Genomic DNA, 20,483 nt, shown 5'->3' on the forward strand with positions numbered 1-20,483 from the left:
TTCTGAAAACTAGGTTTGTTTGTCCACTTCTAAAACATGCCTATTGTGTGCTTTTCAATGAATGGTACATTCATTAGATAAAGGATACCATCTTATCAGGTTGATTATAATAAACATTTACTCTGAACAGTTTAACTTAAGCATACTAATCTTGAAATGAAATTTCTATAGAGAGTGGAATCAGCTCTTTCCCAGAATCTCCATAGCTTCACTTTGAGGGTCTCTAGAAAATTCTAGACCAGCCCAGGAACAGAAGTAGTGTATCTCCAAATCAGTGATTCTGTAAATGGCTGGCCATTTGTGAGCAGGGCCCATCAGTACTTCTGATGCCCAGCCCAAGCTTGAAAGGCATTTGACTAGGCTGAGAAGAAATTTAATTGTAGGGAAGGAAGGTCCAGCACTGTCTTCTCTCTCCTTATTCTCCCCCAGGCTCCATCTTAGCTGAGGTACCATTGGGTGTCTGCTCCCAGCCAGACTACTGGGGCATATGTCTGCTGCTGCTGAGTTCAGAGACCTTCCCACCCAGTCTGAGTCTAGCTGGCTGGTGTGAGTGAGCTCTGGGCTGGGGTCCTGCTGGAATCTTTCTGGAGAAATCTCTGCTGGGCTCAATGAACTGAGGCTTAAGTTGCTTGGCCCTGCTGTACTACCCTTCTTTAACAAGGGCTTTAGTCCCTAGTCTCACCCAAGCCAAAAACTTGCCCTTCCTTGGACTCTTTCCCATCAAAACCAGGAACCTTACAGAATAGAGAAAGGATAGATTGAGTATCATGAGAGGTTTCTGCTGAAGGCCGTGTGTGTGCCTGAGTGAGCATGCTAGCATGCATTGACAGCTCCATCACTTTCTAGGAAGAAAAGTAGCTCATTAGTGCCCAAAAGTTATCCCTTGGCAGCATTGGGATAGACAGGACCTTGGTTGTACCTTGGGTCCAAAGAAAAACTCAGCCCACCTAGCAGCTGTTCAAGTATTTGCTGAGCACCTGGTAGTAGGGGAGACAAAGGGAGAAAGTAGCCCCTGAGTTTAGGGGTTGGCGACCTAGGAGGTGAAGAGACAAATGCATAATTATCTATGACATTGTGACACTCATTAGGACTTCATGAGAAGGAGACATTGGCAAAACCTGGAGGAATTAGAGAAGGCTCTCCGAAGAAGGTGAGGGCTTGAGCTGGCCCTGCAGTAGTCAGGGCTTGAAGCAGCAGGGAGGAGAAAAGGCCCACAAGTTCTGCAGCAATAATGAGTTTACCAGGTGTGGGAAGCTGTGAGGAGAGGGGTCTGCCAGGACAAGAGGTCACGCTACACATGCTGCAGATTAGTGGAAAATCAGATTGCTTGGAAGTCTAGATTATGGGGTGATTTAGAATGTAGGTAGAGTTTACTCTTGATGTGATTGGCAGTAAGGGAAGCTGGTGGGGTGGAAGTGATATTTTAGGATAGTTTAACCTGACAGACATATACAAGTTAACCAGTTAGGAGGGAGAGAGAGTAGAGACAGGAAACCAAGGATCCACTGCTTCTGCTTTCTGCTTCTGCTTTCTTGCCCATACTATCTGTTAATCCTGACATGGGTAAATGACAGGCCCATGCCCAAAGTCACACATTCTCAAATAGGGCTGGTAGAGATGAGAACAGAGAGCCTCACTTCTAACTTGTGATAGGCAAAGTAAACAGGATAATGAATTCATTAGAAAAAAAATGTGTAAGAGAAAGATTTTTGAAAAATAATACTTAGGTATTATGCCAATTGAAATAATATTTACATAGTAGGGAAAGCAGCTAATTTGGTATTTTGCTTATTTAATGATTCCAGGACAGATCAAATGGCCCTAAGAGTGTTAAGTGATTCTTCTTGATTCTCCACATTTGGGACAGCCAAGATAGTTATTCCAGAGCTGTCCATTTATCAGAGGGTGTAATGAGGAGTCCTTGGGTGGTGCAAATGGTTATCATGCTTTCAGTTAGCACTGAAAGGTTGGAGGTTCAAGTCCACCCAGAGGCACCTCAGAAGAAAGGCCTGGAGATCTACTTCCAAAAACTCAGCCGTTGGAAACCCTGCAGAGCACAGTTCAACTCTGACACACAGGGGGCACCATGAGTCAGTGTCGACTTGATGACAAACTGGATTGTTTTTTTAAAATTTTTTTTTACTGGTGATGAGGAGACACATTTCTATGACTATGGTTTTATGTTTCCTCCTCTCAGCACCCCTTGCCCTTCCCCCTTTCCTTGAAATAGGGAGAGACAAGTAGGAGAAGCTCTGGGAGACACACCTGATGTCTAAGAGGTATCTGACATTATGGGCAAGATTTGAGGGAAGCATTCACAGGAGTGAATTCTTAAACATACATGGGGTTCTCGCTGCCCAGGGCTCTGCTTACTCTGTGGTTAATAGAGACAAAGGTCCAGCTCTACATTTTTTTTCCCCACTTGGTGCCACATCATTTTCCCTTTTCATTTATATCACCTTCCACTAGATTAAGCTAGATAATAGTAATTAGGAGACCCCAGTTTTTATTCTTGCACTGTCCTGGGCCACTTTGTGTGGACATCAAGCAAATTGTCTGCCCTCCCTGGATCTCCTTTGTCTGCAAAACTTAGGGAGGTGATTTTTAAGTCTCTTGGAGAATAGGCATATGTGTGCATTGAGGTGGAAAGGAAGTCCCCTGAATAAGTGTTTTTCCTTCCTCCCCAAGCATGACTTCAGGAAGGGCAGGAACAGTGGGGTTTAGGTGGAGCCCACAGCTGTGGGTTGACCATGAAGTTGATTGCATGAATGGCCCCACCAGAACTCTGGAGTGCATTCATCTGAGTGGGTACATCTGATTTACCCTCTTGGGTTAGCTTTTTGAGCCCCTGCCCACATCCTACACCAGGTTAATATGATATCTCATCTCTACTTGCTTGTTTGTTTTTTTTTTCCCCCCTTAAATTCAGAATCACAGACCTAATTGGTTACCACCCTGAGGAGCTGCTGGGCCGCTCAGCCTATGAGTTCTACCATGCATTGGATTCAGAGAACATGACCAAAAGTCACCAGAACTGTAAGTTCTAGGGGCATCTCATGTGGCCTCCCTGTATCCATAGCATCTGGGCCTGAGTGGGGTGTGATTGGTAGGACAGAAGAAGATCTTATTATTTCCTTTACAGAGACACCATCTTGTATGGCAGAGAAGACTTACACCCTCATGATGGCTAGAGAACCAGGACTGTTTCATGCAAATTAGAATGAGGACCCCTTCTTCACACAAACACACCCCACCAATGCACATGGCTTAGAGAATAGGAATGAGCTGGATCTCAATCTCCATGGACCACCCCCACTAAGCACCTTTGCAGTGAACAATCTGCACAAGCATATGGAACAACATTGTAGAGAGCAATACAAGGCAACCTATAATGAGCTTGTGTTATGTGCTATACATGCAAGTGCATCCATTGAGAGAAGATGAGGACAAGGGGAGTTAAGGGAAGGAGATAATAGAACACTTGAGTAGGATGGGATAGGACTGGGCTAGGCAGAGGAGAAGACTATATGTCACCAACTTAATATTTCACTTTGATGGAAGAATAGATATATGTTGATATTTAGTGCTGTATATTAGAGGTGGGCCATGGTTCTCTAAGAAATTACTGCTTGATCAAGGGAACTCAGTTGAAGGGGAGGATCTTTAAGCAACCAGTGATGGCACATGGAAGCTGTGCATGCTTTTTAGCTTGAAAGAAACGAAGTTATGAAAGAGTTCTGGAGCAATGATGCCGAATAGAACTTTTGGCAGTGATAGAAATGTTTTATATCTGTGTTATCTGCATGTGGCCATTGGTACTTGAAATGTAACTAGTATAACTGAGGAACTGAATTTTTAAAAATTTTTAACTTTAATTAAATTTAAATAGCCACAGGTGGTTGATGGGTACCAACAGGGTAGTTCTAGAGCTTTCACTTGGCCGTGCCGTTACAGGCTTCCCTGCAGGTGATCTGGGACAGTTTCATTTAATCCATACAGCACATGAGCATACAAGGTCTGTGGACCTACAACCTTGTACTTGGCCCACTGGAGGAGAGAGAAATTGGTAGGATTAATCCCTGCCCTAAAGGATCTTATTTCTGAAGGGAAAAAGGAAAACTATGGTCTCCTTGGGAGCACAGTAGCTCACACCATTAGCTTCAGTTTCTAGCGTGGTGTCTAGTACAGAGCAGATATTAAATGAATGATAAACTTATGTGTCAAAAAAGTATTTGCGACATCCTGCTTCAAAACAAATCCCCACAGTAGTGCAGAAGGAGGTGCTGAAAAGATTATAGAAGGTTTGAAAGTGGGTGTCTGAGAAGATCCACAGTGGCCTTGCTGGCCTTGGACTTCCAGGACTGGCTGTGGCTGCAAATAGCAATGAAGAAAATGGAAGGGCATCTATTTGTGCACTGTCCCTATAGCCATCCATCTATCCCAAGGAGCTCTGGTGGCATAGTGCCTAAGGCACTTGACTGCTAACCAGAAGGCTGGCAGTTCAAACCCACCAGCCACTCCTCAGAAGGAAGATAGGGCAATCTACTTCCATAGTGATACCACCTTGGAAACCCACAGAGGGGTCGCTATGAGTTGGTTCCGACTCCACGGCCATGAGTTTGGTTTGGATTTTGGTTTAAGAAATTATATCTTCTTTCTCATTGGTTCCTTGCCTCTTCACTGTGTTTTTTGGGTTTGATCTGACAGTGTAACATGGTCCTTTATAATATCTCAGAGAAGTTTCTCACTTTGCTCTCTGCCATGGAGGCAATTTTGACTCACAGTGACACCATGGGAGTGAGAACTGTGCTCCACAGGGTTTTTAGTGGCTGATTTTTCTGAAGTAGATTGCCAGGCCTTTCTTCTGAGGCACCTCTGGGTATACTGAAACTTTGAACCTTTAGGTTAGCCGCCACCTAGGGACTGTTTAATCGTTGTTGTGTGCCTTCTGACTCAGCAATCTTTATGACTGAGTGGAACTGTTTCAGAGGGTTTCCAAGGCTGTAATCTTTACAGGAGCAGATTATCAGGTCTTTCCTCCCACTGAACTGCTGAATGGCTTCATGCTGCCAACTCCTCAGTTAGCCACCAAGTACTTTATCACTGTGCCACCAGAGGTCCTATTTAATTATTAGACACTCTAAAAGGCAATTCACAACACAATAGAAATCACAAGCTGTCTTCTTTCCCCAGTGGAGGCCAGTAAAGCAGCTCTGAGCTCAGAGCCTGCTACCTAGTCAGAAAAATCCAGCAAAGGTTTGATAAGCCTGGATGAATTGGAAACTGGGTTAGTGTCAATTGATAAAGAAGCACTTATTCCTGTTTCTCTCTTTCTCTTGGATTTGTCTTTGGGTCTGTGCAAATGAAGTTGCACACAGACTCACACTTATGCTAGAGAGTAATTGTAGTTCCAGGCTTGAGGCTGGTCCAGATCTACACACAGGTGTCCTGAATTCACACATGTATGCGCGTGTCTCAGCCTGTAAACGTTTAACATTGAAATGACTGGGGAAGCTCAGTCCTCAAACCAGACTTAGTTAATTGAAAGCCATCATCTTCAAATGGATTTGTTATTTATGCATTGTTACTTTCATGAGGTGGGGGTGCTCAGCTTCTCTTTGTTGTATGAGGACATTATGTGCTTTTAGGGAAACAAGATTAAAAGCCATAAAAAGCCTATCTATGAAATAGCAGGTCCCTCACCAAGGCTGGCATTAATGAGCAGATGATTAGAAAGCTGGTGTAATTATATTCCACTGACAGAGCAGATCCTTGCCTGTGAGCGCTAGAAATGGAGTCAAAACCTTTGCTCCCTGTACTGTTTAATCAACAAGAATTAGAGCCCTGAATTTGGTCTGCATTAGAACCATCTAAATAAGTTAACTCCAGGGACTTGAAATTGTGCAAGAATCATTTTACCGTGGCAAGGGAGCCTTGATGGGACCAATAACAGAACAGGGAAGACAAAAGCTGTTTCTCTTGGCCAAGGTGTGCATGATTGTTTAGGACAGCAGCAAGAGCAAATTTACTCTTCCCAGTGCTGTGGCTCAAGCGAATGTAGTAAGGGAGCGCTAACCTAGGAGGCGTAAGACCTGTCATCTTGCCCAGACTCTGTCACTGTTGTTCTGTGCGACAGCAAGCAAGTCACAACCCCTCTGGCCTTAGTTTCCTCATGGTAAAAGAAGATAATAGCTATCCTCTGTGCAACATAGAATTTTGCTAAAAAGGTTAGGCTAGCATTATACAACCACTTTGGAAAATAATTTGGCAACTTCTTAGGAAGTAAATACATACTAAGCATGTAACCCAGCAATTGGACTCCTAGGTACATCTGAGAGAAACGGGAAAATATGTCTATGCAAAGACTTGTACACAAAGGTTCATAGCAGTTTTATTCATAATAACCCTAAACTGGAAACAACTCAAGTATTCATCAGTGGGCAAAAGGATAAACTAATTCTGATATATTCATTAAATGGAATAAAGAGGGACACACTAAAAAGAGATACAACAATGTGATGAATCTCAAAAACATTATGCTGAGTGAAAAGAAAGCAGACACAAAAGAGTACATACTGTATGATTCTACTTACACAAAAACTTAGAAAAGACTATTTCAATATCTGGTGACAGAAAACAGATCAGCAGTTGCTGGGGCAGGAGTGGGCATGGGGATTGACTAGGAAGAGGTATAAGGAAGTTTGAGGGTGACAGGAAAGTTCTTACCTTGATTCTGGTGATAGTGTGACATGGGTGCATACATTTGTCACAGTTCATTGGTCTGTACTCTTAAAATGAGTGCATTTTTATTGAATATAAATTAGACCTAAATTAAGTTGTTGGGCTTTTTTTTTTTTTTTTGACAAAAAACAAGCCAACAAAAAAAGGCTTAGACAGAAGTCTTTAATTCAGACTATAAATCCATCTACTATTTTCACTAAAAGGGGGTCTCTCAGAAAATCACTAATAGTCTTAAGCCTTAGTTTCTTCAGATTTAAAATGGGAATAAGAATAGATACTTCATGGTGTTGTTACATATTAAATGAGGTATGATAATATACAGAGTGCTTTTATGTGCCAGCTGCTGTTTTTATTGCTTTATGGAAATGAATTCTGTGAGATAGCTGTGAACCCTTCAAAGCACTATATAAATATACATTACAGTAGGTCCTACACCTTGAGGTGCTTGATCAATTTGGGAAGAGGGAAAAATGTATCACACAAACAAGTAAAGGATTACTAACAGCATTAACGTGAACCAAACTGTAGTCCTTAACCACACACAAGTGGCAGAGGGGGCAGTGGCCTGTGGCCCAAGGACCTACCAGGAGAACTGGGGAGACTCTGGGTTTACAGAAAACATGGATATTATCCCACAAGGCCCTTCACAACATCAACTACAACCATGTAATACTGTCCCTGAGAAGGCCTGGGCAGTATACATATTAGTTACTTTGAAGAAAACATGGCTTTTCCTTAACAGCATTAGCATTCATCAGTGATATTTAGTCAACATCTGTGTACCTGATAAGCCAAGAGGCACCTTGAATCCTCACTACAAACTGATGCAGTATATTGGATAGCTAATGATAATTATTATCATTACTCTGGTTATTAATCACCATCCCATTTTGCAATGAGGAGACCAAAACCAAGAAGGATTATTCCTTTCCCAGAGTCCCCAAGCTAGCAAGAGTACCTAATCTTTCCACCATGCCACTTCCCAGTTCTCCTTGATTAAAGGGCTTCTGAATCAGAGTTCTGAGGAAGGAATTGCCATGGAATGAACAGAAATGGGCAAATCGGGAAACTACCAGATATCCTAATGTTGTTGTTGTTGTCATATGCCATCAAGTCGGACCTGACTTATAGCGATCGCTCCTTGGGTTTCTGAGGCAGTATCACTAAGGAAGTAGATTACTCAACCTTCCTTCCAAGGAGTGGTTGGTGGGTTTGAACCACCAGCCTTCTGGTTAGAAGACAAGTGCCTTAGGCACTACGCCACCAGAGCTCCTTACATTAGTAGACTTAAATTCAAAGGAGTGTATTTATTCATATTGAGTGGGAGCAGCAGATCGAGTATTTTGGGCTGGAGAAGAGGGCACTCCAGGATATGGAACCCCTTTCCCTAGTGGGAGAACATTTAGAACAATCTGGAAAGCCAAAGAAGTCATAAGCAGGCAGTCTAGCTGGGGAGCTGGGAGAAGGAACATGAAGGGCCTGTCACAGCTTATGAAGAGGCTATATGTAGGCTGCTGGGACCTCAGTCCTTCCTCAACTCCAGCTTGGGTGGGGGTGGGGGTGGGAAGATGGGCAGGAGGCTGTTGCCTCTGCCTTTGGTGTGGATCACAAATCTTCCATGGCCTCAAAGGTGCCGGGCCTGATAGATGACCTAGAAAAATCAGGAATATAGATTTTAAAAGGGGAAAAAAAAGCAAACCTGATTTTATTGAACAAGCAGAATATGTGTGGTGAGTCGGAGGAAGGCAGGCTTTCTCCAAGCTACTTGCAAGTGTCCATTCCCTGGAGCATTTGCCAAATGAGGCATTGCTCTCTCCACTTACATCTGAGCTGGTAGATGAGGATAATTGTCAGGGGATTGGTGATGGGTCAGCAGCAAAGCAGCCTAGTGTAGTGGGCCCCTCCCTCACTGATAGGCCATGGGCAAGCCATTTAACTTCTCTGGACCTCCTTTCCCTGTATTTAAAGTGAAGGATTGGGTGAGGTGATCTCTAAGCTCCCTTCCCCAGTCCTCAATGTCCTTGTACCCGGTCCTGGCAGTTCTCCCCTGGACTACTCCCAAGGGGGTCTCCCTGCCCTGCGGTACACTCTACTCACCCAGCTCTCTGACCTGTGGATCTATTTCTCCTCCCCTAGTGTGCACCAAGGGTCAAGTGGTGAGTGGCCAGTACCGGATGCTCGCAAAGCACGGGGGCTATGTGTGGCTGGAGACCCAGGGGACAGTCATTTACAACCCCCGCAACCTTCAGCCTCAGTGCATCATGTGTGTCAACTATGTCCTAAGGTGAGCACAGCGAGGGCTGGTGGGCCTGTGACTGGAGATGGGGTAGAGTGCCCAGCTTTGCAGACTGAGGATACAGGCCCAGGGAAACCAGGCCTCTCAGAACTCTGGACTCGTCCCCATCTAGGAGCTCTGCAGTGCTAATCAGTGTGACTCAGGGGACCTTCCGTGGGTGTTTTGGGAGCAGTGGGGTACTTGGGCTCTCCTTTTATGGTGTTTTTCCTGCCCTTCCCCTTGCCTGTCATTATCTCATTTATCCCATGCCCCAGATGGGAAGGCAGATAACACACAGTAGGCAAAAATTTTCTGGACTGGGAAAAAGGGAAAAGAATTGCTAAAGCTTTCTGGGAAAAGAAAATGTAGCATCTTTACTATATAGCACCTGGGAGGAAAGGCAGATAAAGTCATTGCTAAGGTAAGACAAAAACACTCCCATTGCTTGTACATGCCCATCTCAAGTACAGTAAAAAAACCACATCCAAGCAGATATGTGTTCAGAAGGCACTGAAGTTGTCGCTACCCACATGGCCAACAAACATACTGCGTAGCTCTGGGCACACAGTGTCCCTAGCCATCATTTTGGCTGAGAGGCTTATCTGTCAGGTTTTCTATGAGTCTGGGGAAGCAACGGGATTTATTAGGAAATGTGAAAGGTCTGAAGTACCCTCTTATCCCATCAGTGAGATTGAGAAGAACGATGTGGTATTCTCCATGGACCAGACTGAATCCCTGTTCAAGCCCCACCTGATGACCATGAACAGCATCTTTGACAATAGTGATGAGGTGCCCGTGTCTGAGAAGAGCAACTTCCTGTTCACCAAGCTGAAGGAGGAGCCCGAAGAGCTGGCCCAGCTGGCCCCCACTGCAGGAGATGCCATCATTTCCTTGGATTTCGGTGGGTGATTCTTACCTGAGTGGGGGCCAGTGGCATCCTATTGGGGTGGAGGCAGTTCTTATCATAACAGGCCTCCTGCTACAGTTTTTCCTTAATCAGAGCTACCCCTTCCCTGAGTCTTGCTTATCATCTATTAGGCCACAGAGTGGCCAGATTTTGTGGTGGGCAAAAAAGAATGTCATATATAACTGCCACTGAATAAGGCTGTCCTATGTCTGACTTCATAGCTTGCTGAGCCAGGTGGGTTGTGAGAGGAAGGTGTTTGAAGAGTTGATTCTCTACCACAGGCAGTGAGAGTTTGAGGATGTGGGTGCAGGAGGTGGGGGGTGTCAAGATCTGGAACAAACACACTGGGATGCTTTCACAGAAGAGAGGGCAGATTCCACCTGGGTCTTGAAGGATAAATAGAGTATTTTTAGGTAGAGGGATAAGTTGAAATAATGCTGAGGGGAATCATTTCAATAGCATGAACACAGAGAAGATTCAGATTCAGGATGAAGCTCTCAAATACACTGTTTCCATAAGACATGTGCCCACCTCTCTGGGTACAGAGATCACTGGGGCCCAAGGCAGAGTTTTCAGCACTTTCTTCCATTCCCATTCTGGAAACATGATGTATGCCCTGGGAAGCCCCCTCCATGCCACCCCTTCCCCAGCCCTGCAATGGCTACTGGAACAATAGCTTTACCCATCTCTGCTTACCCTGACTGACCCACCTTACATGTTGGCCTTCACTAGTGTTCTTGAGAGGCCACTTGAAAATCACAATTTTAGAGATTCCAAAAGGGCAGAAGGCCCTTAGAAAAGATGTCTTGCAACTTCCCTGTTTTGCAGTAGCACTGAGGCAAATTGCCTAATTCTCTTCCCTCTGGTAGCATAGTGCCTAAGGCACTTGAGTGCTAACCAGAAGGCTGGCGGTTCAAACCCACCAGCCACTCCTCGGAAGGAAGGTTGGGCAATCTACTTCCTAGTGATACTGCCTGGCAAACCCAAGGAGGGGTCGCTGAGTCAGGGCTGACTCGAGGCAAATAACAACAACAACAACCTTCTCATTTACATTTTGGATTGCTTGTCTGTGAAGAACAAGCAGCCCCTGATACATTTAGTCTCTGGAAGTTAAATGCCATAGGAGGGTGTTCCCTTGAAAAGGAATCTATAGGTGGAATTATAGCACTGATAACCACTTGCTGCTGAGTCAGCTCCAACTTATTTCATGGTGGCCCCACGTGTGTCAGAGTAGAGTGTGCTCCATGGGGTTTTCAATGGCCGTGATCTTTTGAAAGCAGATAACCAAGCTTTCTCCTGAGGCACCTCTGGGTGGACTTCAGCCTCCAACCTTTTAGTTAGCAGCTGAGCTTCATAATACTTTGTGCCACCCAGACTCTCCAAATGGAATGTTAGCCCCAGTTAATAGCCCATTTGTCCCAGCTAAGCCTCAGAGTGCAAGGGCTTAACCCTTCTAGGGCCCTTTGGGCACCCTTTGAGCTCTCTCTGTCCTGGGGTGCACCCAGTGGTTATAGGTGTTAACCAAATCAGGCCCATTTCTCCACAGGGAACCAGAACTTTGAGGAGTCCCCAGCCTACAGCAAGGCTATCCTGCCCCCAAGTCAGCCGTGGGCTGGGGAGTTGAGCCACAGCACCCGGAGAGAGGCGGGAAGCCTGCCCGCCTTCACTGTGCCCCAGGAAGCCGCCCCAGGCAGCACCACTCCCAGTGCTACCAGCAGCAGTGGCTGCTCCACGGTAAGCTGCCTTTAGGCCAGTACTGTGGGTGGGGCTGAGGAGAGGGCAGGCGCCTCCTGGCTTCCTCTGGGTCTGGCTAAAGGGTCAGTCCAGACAGAAATACTGTTTTCCTTCACCTCTTCAAGCCATCACAGGTCATACGTAGGGTGACTGTGCCCCCTTGCCCAGTGTTAGAGTTGTTTGCGTACTTTTATTACCATCTCCCACCCCACTGAAATGATAAATTACTTGAAGACAGGGGCTGAGTCCCCCACAGCTTTGAGCCCCTACCTCAGTCCTTGTGCAGAGCAACAATTGGTCTGCACAGGGCAAGAGCTGTATAGTTTTCAGAGCCCTGCCAGCCACAGCCTTTAGCTTGTTTGCTCAAGACAACTTGTGAAGTCTCATTAGTCTCATTTTATGATGAGGAAAGGGAAGTTCAGAGAAGGTGATGAGTTGACCTAATTCACACAGCTCATATATTGTGACCCCGTCTATAAATACTTGTTCAGTGGAATGGGTAGAATTGAATTTGTGGGATCCTTCCACATTGGCCTCCTAGGGAGACCAGTGCCATATCCTGTCCTTGACTTGGTCCTCTTCCTTCCTGGCCCCCAGCCCAGCAGCCCTGGAGACTATTACACATCTCTGGATGATGATCTGAAGATTGGAGTGATCGAGAAGCTCTTTGCCATGGACACTGAAGCAAAGGATCAGTGCAACACCCAGGTAGGTGGCCATGGAGAAGCTGGGGGTGTGTGGTGTGCCTGCCACCTGGTGAGTGATAAAGATTCATGTCCATTCTTACATCCCTTTGTTGCAGTGCTTGGCCAAGGTCCTGGTTTCTCAAATGGGAGAGGGTGCAGAGACATGGAACCTATGGTCATGTCCTTCTCCCACTTCTGCCCTCTGCTTTACCCAGGTCACCTCCAGCACTTACATTCTCACCTCTTCACTTATTTATCTGCCACTTACTTGGATAGCTTTCTTAGAACATATGACAAGCAAAACCACAGCGCAACCATTCTTTAAGGAAGAAGCCCTATGCATAAGGAACATGCCCAGGTTTATAAAACAGAGGAAAATTACTCCTTTCACAGATATATTCATCTTAAGATTCTTTGAAATAATCATATTTTTTGTACATTTTTAAAATGATATTTGACTGACAATTCTCGTTTACATACAATTTTTCAGAAGCATATTTATTATTACATAGGCCAAGTGTTCTTAGAAAAATTGTTCAACAGGGATGAAATGGTGGGTTTCATAAAGCCCAAGAAAACACCATAAATTCCACATTCATCTTAATCTGGATTATTCACCCAAATTTCTCTCTTGTTCCTCAGTTTGGATATTTATCCTGCCTGGCACAAGTTCCAGCTATTCTGCATAACTTTCCCTATTTCAGCTCTTCACATCTCCCTTTCTGTCCTCCGAACTCCTAAAGGATATATTACTTAGTACTTAATTATAACCATCTGCTTCTGTTCTTTAAGCTTTCCTGTAGTTCTCATCATTAATAAGCTGTAGCATACCCCTTCTATCCCCAGTAAGGCTATAATTCTCTGAAGGTAGAAACTGTTTTTTTCTACTTCTGCCTGAGAGTATTCCCTATAGGATCCAGCATGTACCAGGAACCTAGGGAATAACCTCCAAAAGTCCCTCTCCCACTGTGACTTGGCTCCTACCCCACACTCAGCTCACAGATACACCCTGGACACTTAACTATATGCTTACACCCGTGCCAGGGAAAGTGAAAGAGATGAGGGAAAGGGCCTTTGCTCCCAAGGAGCTAAAGTGTGGCCCATAGGCCGGAGTGCTATAGGAGGGCAGGGAGAGGAGGAGTCACCGCAAGCTACAGTAGGCCTGGGTGGCTTTATGGAAGAGGTGAGCTTGCTGGGCTGTGAGAGAGATGGGGGGTTTAGGCAGTTAGGAGGAGAGAAGAGAGCATTTCAGGCTGGGTTGGGGTGGGGGGACCTCAGTGTGGTGAGTGGAGGGGGTGACTGAGTGGAGCATGGAGATCCATGGCATAGGATGAAGAGGAGATAAAGTGCATAGGAAGGATAAGGATAGCGTGTGCGGGAAAACCTCACATGGACAAGTCTGAACTTTTTGGCAGGCTGTAAAGAGCCCCTGCAGGTCCCTAGGTAATTCTTTGTCCTTGACTACTAACCTAAAGGTTTGTGGTTGACACCCACCCAGTGACACTGTGGAAGAAAAGCCCAGTGATCTGCTTCTGTAAAGATGAGAGCCAAGAAAACCCTGTGAAGCAGTTCTACTCTGTGACCCATGAGGTTACCATGAGTCGGAGTTGGCTAGATGGCAACAGGTTTGGTTTGGGTTTGGTTCAGGGAGCCAGTGAGGGTGTTTGAGCTGGAGAGTGACGCTACTGAAGCTGTGCTTAGAAGCTTGACACTGGCAGTGCCTACAAGGGATGAGGGGCTGAGCTAGAACAGTGTCTGTGAGGCTGCACCAACCACTTAGTCTCTGCCCTGCACCACCTCTTTGCTTTCTCTCTTCTTACTCAGACTGATTTCAATGAGCTTGACTTGGAGACTCTGGCTCCCTACATCCCCATGGATGGAGAAGACTTTCAGCTAAGCCCCATCTGCCCAGAGGAGCGGCTCCTGCCGGAGAACCCCCAGTCTAACCCTCAGCACTGCTTCAGCACCATGACAAACATCTTCCAGCCCCTGGCCCCAATGGCCTCTCAGAGCCCCTTCCTCCTGGACAAGTATCAGCAGCCACTGGAAAGCAAGAAGACAGAGCCCGAGCACCGGCCCATGTCCTCCATCTTCTTTGGTGGTGGGAGCAAGGCGTCCCTGCCACCATGCTGTGGCCAAGCCAGCACCCCTCTCTCCTCCATGGGGGGCAGGTACAATACACAGTGGCCTCCTGATCCACCATTACACTTTGGGCCCACGAAGTGGCCTGTTGGAGATCAGCATACTGAGTCCTTGGGGACATTGCCGCTGGGGCCCCCTGTCACCTCACCTCATCTGTCCATGTTCAAGAAGAGGTGAGTAACAGAGATACTTGGTTGCATCCAAAGGGGCTGTGCTGAACAGGAAGGGACAGATAGACATATACCGTGAGGTTTCTGGGGCCCCAAAAAGTTCCCTTCCCCCATCCCCTCATCTCCCACTCCATGGCTTTCAGATTTTCTGAAAGCCCATCTTTCCATGCCAAGAGCTCAGGCTTAGGGATATCACCTTGAAGTATATGAGACGAGCTTTTATCAGGGCTAGAGATCAAGAGCAGACTGAATATAGAAGGGAGGAGGTGGCTTATCCAAGACCTTGAACACTGGTGTCTCCATCCAGATGACACCTTCAAGTGTCTGTCTTGTCCAGGGTTCATCAGCCAAACCACAGAATATAGCAAAGTATTTGAGTGACTATCCCCAGTTCTCTCATGGAGTCCTGGATGAGAAAAGTGGAAGCATTCACATCCATTTCCTTGCCCTTCAGCTGCCCAGGATCCCCAGCATAGCAGCCTCCCTGGGTGGCACTCAGTCCCAATTGCCTTCCCTTTCCTGTCTTCCCTTGGCTCCTTCTAGTCTCCCCAGCATGATCCATTCTGACCAGCTGAGAATTGATGTAAGCTTGGAGTAGCAGGGCAGTCCTAATGGTTGGTATGTGAATTCTAGCTCCCAGGCTCATTGGTTATTCTTCTTAGGGGCTCTTGCCCTTTAACAAGAACCCTAATTGGTCTTCAGGTACAATTATTAACAGAGGAACAAAGGGAAGGGGAGTAGTTCAGGACAGGGGAGAGAGAGCAGGGGGTGGGGGGCAGATGAAACTCTCCTATGGACTGAAATCACCTTGCCTGGGCAGCCACCAGTGTAGCCAAAACCACAGGCTGCATGGGCACACTGGTTGGGCAAGGATGGGTGGTGATGATGACAAATTGTTTAACATATCATCAAGTGGAGGAAACTGAGCAAGGGGGCAGAGGCACAGCTCAAGCCCATGTGCCCATCACCTGTCCTCTGAGATTCTGCCGTGTTGTCTTAGAGGTATCACAGCCATCAATATTAGGAAGGGTCCTCTGAGATCCAAGAAAGGCATAGGGTGGTGTGGTCTCCAGACTCCCTCACGGCCCACTTTCTTGGGCTCAGCAGGTCTGCAAAGGGGTTCGGGGCTCGGGGCCCAGATGTGATGAGCCCAGCCATGGTAGCCCTCTCCAACAAGCTAAAGCTGAAGCGACAGCTGGAGTTTGAGGAACAAGCCTTCCAAGACATGAGCAGGGTGAGCCACTTCTCAACTGGCACTGCTGTGGGTTCCCTCATGGCCCTCGGCCCTAGGCGGGAGTCTGCTGAAAGCACAGATCCAGGCCGATGGGATGTTTGAATACTGGCTGTGAGGAGCTCAGTGTGCCCACTTGGGGCAACAGGGAGGGCGGGATGTGGCCCTTTCTAAGGAGCGAGCAGCCAGGCTCACTGTGGGCACAGCTGCTCACCACAGGAACCTGGTTCTCTGGTTCTCTCCCTTCTACATCTGCCCTTCCCACACCCAGGGGGACCCGCCAGATGGCAGTGCTTCACATTTGATGTGGAAACGGATGAAGAGCCTCAGGGGAGGAAACTGCCCCTTGATGTCAGACAAGCCACTGAGAGCAAACATACCCAATGGTGAGCAGCAGGGAGCAGCCCTGGGCTTCCTGGGGGTACACCAGCTTCCAACCTCACTGAGTCTTGGTTTCTCCCTTATCCAAAAGGAGCAGTGTTCTCTGCCCCACCTTCTATACACACAGCTGCCCCCTTCCTGGTTTAAATTATGCTGTCAGAAATCTCTGGGCTCCAAGGTCCCAGGACCTGACTCTAGTGCTGATGGCTCTAAGGCCTTTTGAAAAGGAAGGGGGCATGCGCTGAGGAGGAAGGCTGGCCAGTGCCGGCACTACCCTCATTCTTTGGCTTTGGTCTTTCAGATGAGTTTCCCCAAAACCCTATGAGGGGCCTAAGCCAGCCCCTGAGACACCTGCCACCACCACAGCCACCATCAGCCATGAGCCCTGGGGAGAACATCAAAAATGGGTTTTCCCCACAGTGTTACGCCTCCCCATACCAGGACTACAGCCTGCCAGCAGCTCACAAGGTGTCAGGTGGGTGTACACGGGAACTGGAGCCCCATCCCAAGGTCTGATGAGTGTGGGAGGCCTGAGGGGCTGGGGAGATGGGACAGGCCAGCTGCCCTCACATAGCAGGAGTTTGGTAACCTTGCCTGATTTGGCTTGAAGAAGAGAAAAATTACCTAGCACTTAGAAAAGCATCAGAGATTTCAAAAACTGCCTTCATTGAGTCCCTGCTACACCCAGGTCCCCCACTAGGTACTTTACATGGAAACTCTGTGGCGGTGCTCGGTGCTCGGCTCCTTGGCAGCAGCCCACCTCTCCTCCCATCCTGCGTGGACCTCACCTGGTACAGGGAAGTGCTCAGCAATGACTTGGGAAAAGAACTGCTTTCCCAGGGCTCAGACCCCCTACTAAAATGAGAATTTGATAGAGCTGTTTTGTTTTTGGAGCACCTGGGTAGTACAAATGGTTAACTCGCTTGGCTGCCAACTGAAAGTTTCAATGCACCCAGAGGTGCCTTGGAAGAAAGGCTTGGTGATCTCCCACTGAAAAATGAGCCACTGAAACCCTTTGGAGCACAGCTCTTCACTGACATATGGGGTTGCCGTGAGTCAGAATTGACTCAACAACTGGTCTTCCCCTCCAGGTTCCCTGTCACCTGATTATGTAATAACTCCACAAGGTCCTGCTGAGCGCTCAGTGATCAGGTCCCACTGGGAGGGGGAGATCAAGACATGGCTACATACCCAAAATACAAACTCAGGCTAGAGAAGGAGAGCAGAAAATGTAGATCCCAGAGAATTGGGGACTTGTTTGGCCACATCTAGAAGGCTGCACCATTCTGGAAACTAAGGCTATTGACTGAAAGGAGTGTTTTTAGAAGAACAAGGAGGATAGGAGGGACTGTGGGAGGGCTGAAGCTGCAGTATGGGTGTGTGCGGGACAGTTGAAAGAGAAGAAAGAGTGGAGGAGAGTGGAGAGTGGGAGAGGCGAGGGCCAGGAGAGGGACATCACAAGGGTGAGTGCAAGGAAGAGCTTGCTGCCAGGGAGAGGCGGCCACCTTGGGCTGGGCAAGCTCTCCTCTCCTGACAGTATTGCAGCAGAGGTTGGCAGGCCATCTGCCAACAGCGCGCCAGTGGGCAGAAGACATCCAGGGTTCTCTCCACCCTGAGTCCAGGAGCTTGTTTCTTTGACTCAGTTCTTCATGTTGCCATATGCCTCATGCCTCATGAACATACTTGGGGCATCATTCTGAGTTCAAGACATTCACAAAGAACATGCTTCTAGGAGGGTGGCCTGGTGAGCTCTTGGGGGCTTGGGGACCTATCCTGTGGGACTCTTTTTTGAGAGTGTTGCTCTGTAGTCACCTGATCCCTGCCCTCTACCCTATCTGTCTTCAGCTCTTACCATCTTGCTAAATATAGTTGTCTCTGTGGAAAGGTTTTGGCATCAACATAATTCATGATTTTGAAAAAATATTCCAGACTTTGTCCTGAACTAGGATGATTTCCTCAGCAATGGAGTTTGGGGCAAATTATAGTCCAGCGATTAAGAGTCCAGTCTTTAGAGCCAGCAGGCAGCTCTGGGTTTAAATTCAAGCTCTGCTATTTACTAACTGGATGACTGAGCAAGTCAGAAAGCTTAAATGAGAAATTTGCATGTGAAGTGTTGAGTTTGGTGACTAGTATAAATCGGTGCTCAATAAATGGTAGCCAGCCTTAGTATTCCTGTCATGAACTGTTTGAGTTTCCTTGAAATCAAGGGAAAGTCATATTCTTCTCAACTCATTTCTGACCAAGAGTAAAAGGGGGACAATGAGAAAGAGTAAGTATCCATGATACTGTGAGGACTTCAGAGAGGCATGAGACCAGCCTCTGCCCTCCATGTGAGTGTGGCTGAGGGAAGCAGGCAGGCATAGGCTGGCAAGAGTCTGGGTCGGGAGGGAGAGGGCACTGGGGGATGAGGCTTTGCATATGAAGGCCAGGGAAAGGAGAGCAGCCCCTCAATTTAGAGGAGCAAAAATGAAGAGCTTCCAGACTATCCAGTCCTCCTTCCTCCTGGAGGAGGGCCAGGTAGGGCGGTGTCCACAGGCTGACACCTCCTTTCCTGGGAAATGGCAGGTTTGACAGCTGGGAGTTTCCCCTTTGTCCCTCTCTGTGTCTAGGGTGGCCCAGGGGTGAGGAGGGAGGCCTGCCACGGTTAGCGATCCTGACTGGATTATCAGGGCTGTGAATTACAGAGAAGGACACAGGCGTGTGTATGTATCTGCATGTGTCTGTGTGTACATACGTGCGTGTGCACATGTTTGTGTGTGTGCACATGTGCATGTGCATGATGATTCAGATTTCCCTCTCTCCACTCAGTGTGTCTCCCTGCTGCCAGGGCATGGATGTGCAGGTGTTCAGCCACCCCAGCCTTGCCCATATACTTGGGTTCCCTCATTCCCCCAGTCCAGGAAGCTATCATGGGGACTTCATTCCACACCCGCCTCCCTCTTCCTGAATTCTGTCTCTGCTGCCCGCTGTCTTCATCACACACTTCATCTCTGACTTGGGTCTCAGCACTCACCTGCTGAGCTGAGTCTTGAGACAGACACATTGTGCTGCTGAGTGCATCCTCTGAGCTGGGAGTAGGTCACTGGGAACGGAGTGAGATTAGGGCTGGCCTACCCATACTCTTCTGTCACTGAAACAGGAAATGCATCTTTCCTTCCCCTGTGCCTATTTCATCCCTGTTAGCTTCTTATAGAATTAGACACTTCCCCGAACATTCCATTTAGGGCTTTTAAAATATGGTGCCATTTTTTTTTCTTTCAGGGATGGCCAGCCGGCTGCTCGGGCCCTCATTTGAGCCCTATATGCTGCCTGAATTGACCAGATATGACTGTGAGGTGAATGTTCCTGTGCCCGGAAGCTCCACGCTCCTGCAAGGAGGGGACCTCCTCAGAGCCCTGGACCAGGCCACCTGAGCCAGGGCCTCCCCCCTCGGCAGGCCCCTGCCACGCCGCCCGCCAGCTTCACTCTCTAAGTCTATTTTTGCAACTAGATATTTCTAACACCAACACACTTTTTACAAGATGTACTTAACTGCAAACTCGCCCAGGTCACCAAGTAGTGGCCTTTTTTCTGAAGATGCTCACTTTATTATCCATGTTTTAAAAATATACAGTTGTTATACCTGCTACATTTTGCTCTGTCAATGAAAATGTTCTTTAGTTTTATAAGATTTTTCTTTCCCCACCTTCAATTACTTCTAATTTATGTTTTCTATAGGTCTGCCCCTACTCCCACAATATCTAACAAGTTTGGTTTATGTTTGTTCTCCTGTCAGGAAAGCTTTGGCTTCATTTAACACAAAAGACTTGTTGTTGTTGCCAAAGAGAAACAAAAAATGATTTTGCCTTCCAAACTTGATCTGTGGCCTTTCCTTCCCAAAGCCCTTTTCCTTTTTAAAACCTAATCATCGCAGTGTAAATTTCAGTCTTTTTAAAGCCAACTCTTTGCTCTCATTTTGATACCAACTTTTGATGGGGAAAAAAAAAAAGAAATGTGAAAATGAACTCCAGTGTATGTGGTTATCTATGAAGGTTGCACAAGCTGGGTTTTCCTAAACTGGTGTTTTTTTCCCTCTCATTTGGTGGATTTTTTTTCTTTCTTTTTTTTTTTTTTTTACTGCTCAAAAGCATAACTGAGTTTTGGTTTTTTTTTAAAGAAAATTTATATCTGGGTTAAGTGTTTCATCACATATATGGGTACTTTGTAATATCTAAAA

General features: G+C 46.9%; 1 protein-coding gene across 1 annotated transcript in view; it reads left to right on the plus strand.

Annotated features, from left to right (window-relative positions):
- Positions 1-19,680, plus strand: part of EPAS1 (endothelial PAS domain protein 1) — a 126,740-nt gene extending 107,060 nt beyond the window's left edge. The window contains exons 8-17 of the mRNA XM_007944420.1: positions 2,930-3,036; positions 8,878-9,025; positions 9,703-9,917; positions 11,470-11,657; positions 12,255-12,365; positions 14,168-14,658; positions 15,763-15,889; positions 16,158-16,272; positions 16,569-16,742; positions 19,529-19,680. Of these exons, the coding sequence (XP_007942611.1) occupies positions 2,930-3,036; positions 8,878-9,025; positions 9,703-9,917; positions 11,470-11,657; positions 12,255-12,365; positions 14,168-14,658; positions 15,763-15,889; positions 16,158-16,272; positions 16,569-16,742; positions 19,529-19,680 (1,828 nt within the window). The remainder of the gene's footprint in view (positions 1-2,929; positions 3,037-8,877; positions 9,026-9,702; positions 9,918-11,469; positions 11,658-12,254; positions 12,366-14,167; positions 14,659-15,762; positions 15,890-16,157; positions 16,273-16,568; positions 16,743-19,528) is intronic.
- Positions 19,681-20,483: the final 803 nt, after the last annotated feature.

Source organism: Orycteropus afer, unplaced genomic scaffold (genome assembly GCF_000298275.1).
Source record: "Orycteropus afer afer isolate SDZICR_OR568_19922 unplaced genomic scaffold, OryAfe1.0 scaffold00124, whole genome shotgun sequence".
In the NCBI taxonomy this organism is placed as follows: domain Eukaryota; kingdom Metazoa; phylum Chordata; class Mammalia; order Tubulidentata; family Orycteropodidae; genus Orycteropus; species Orycteropus afer.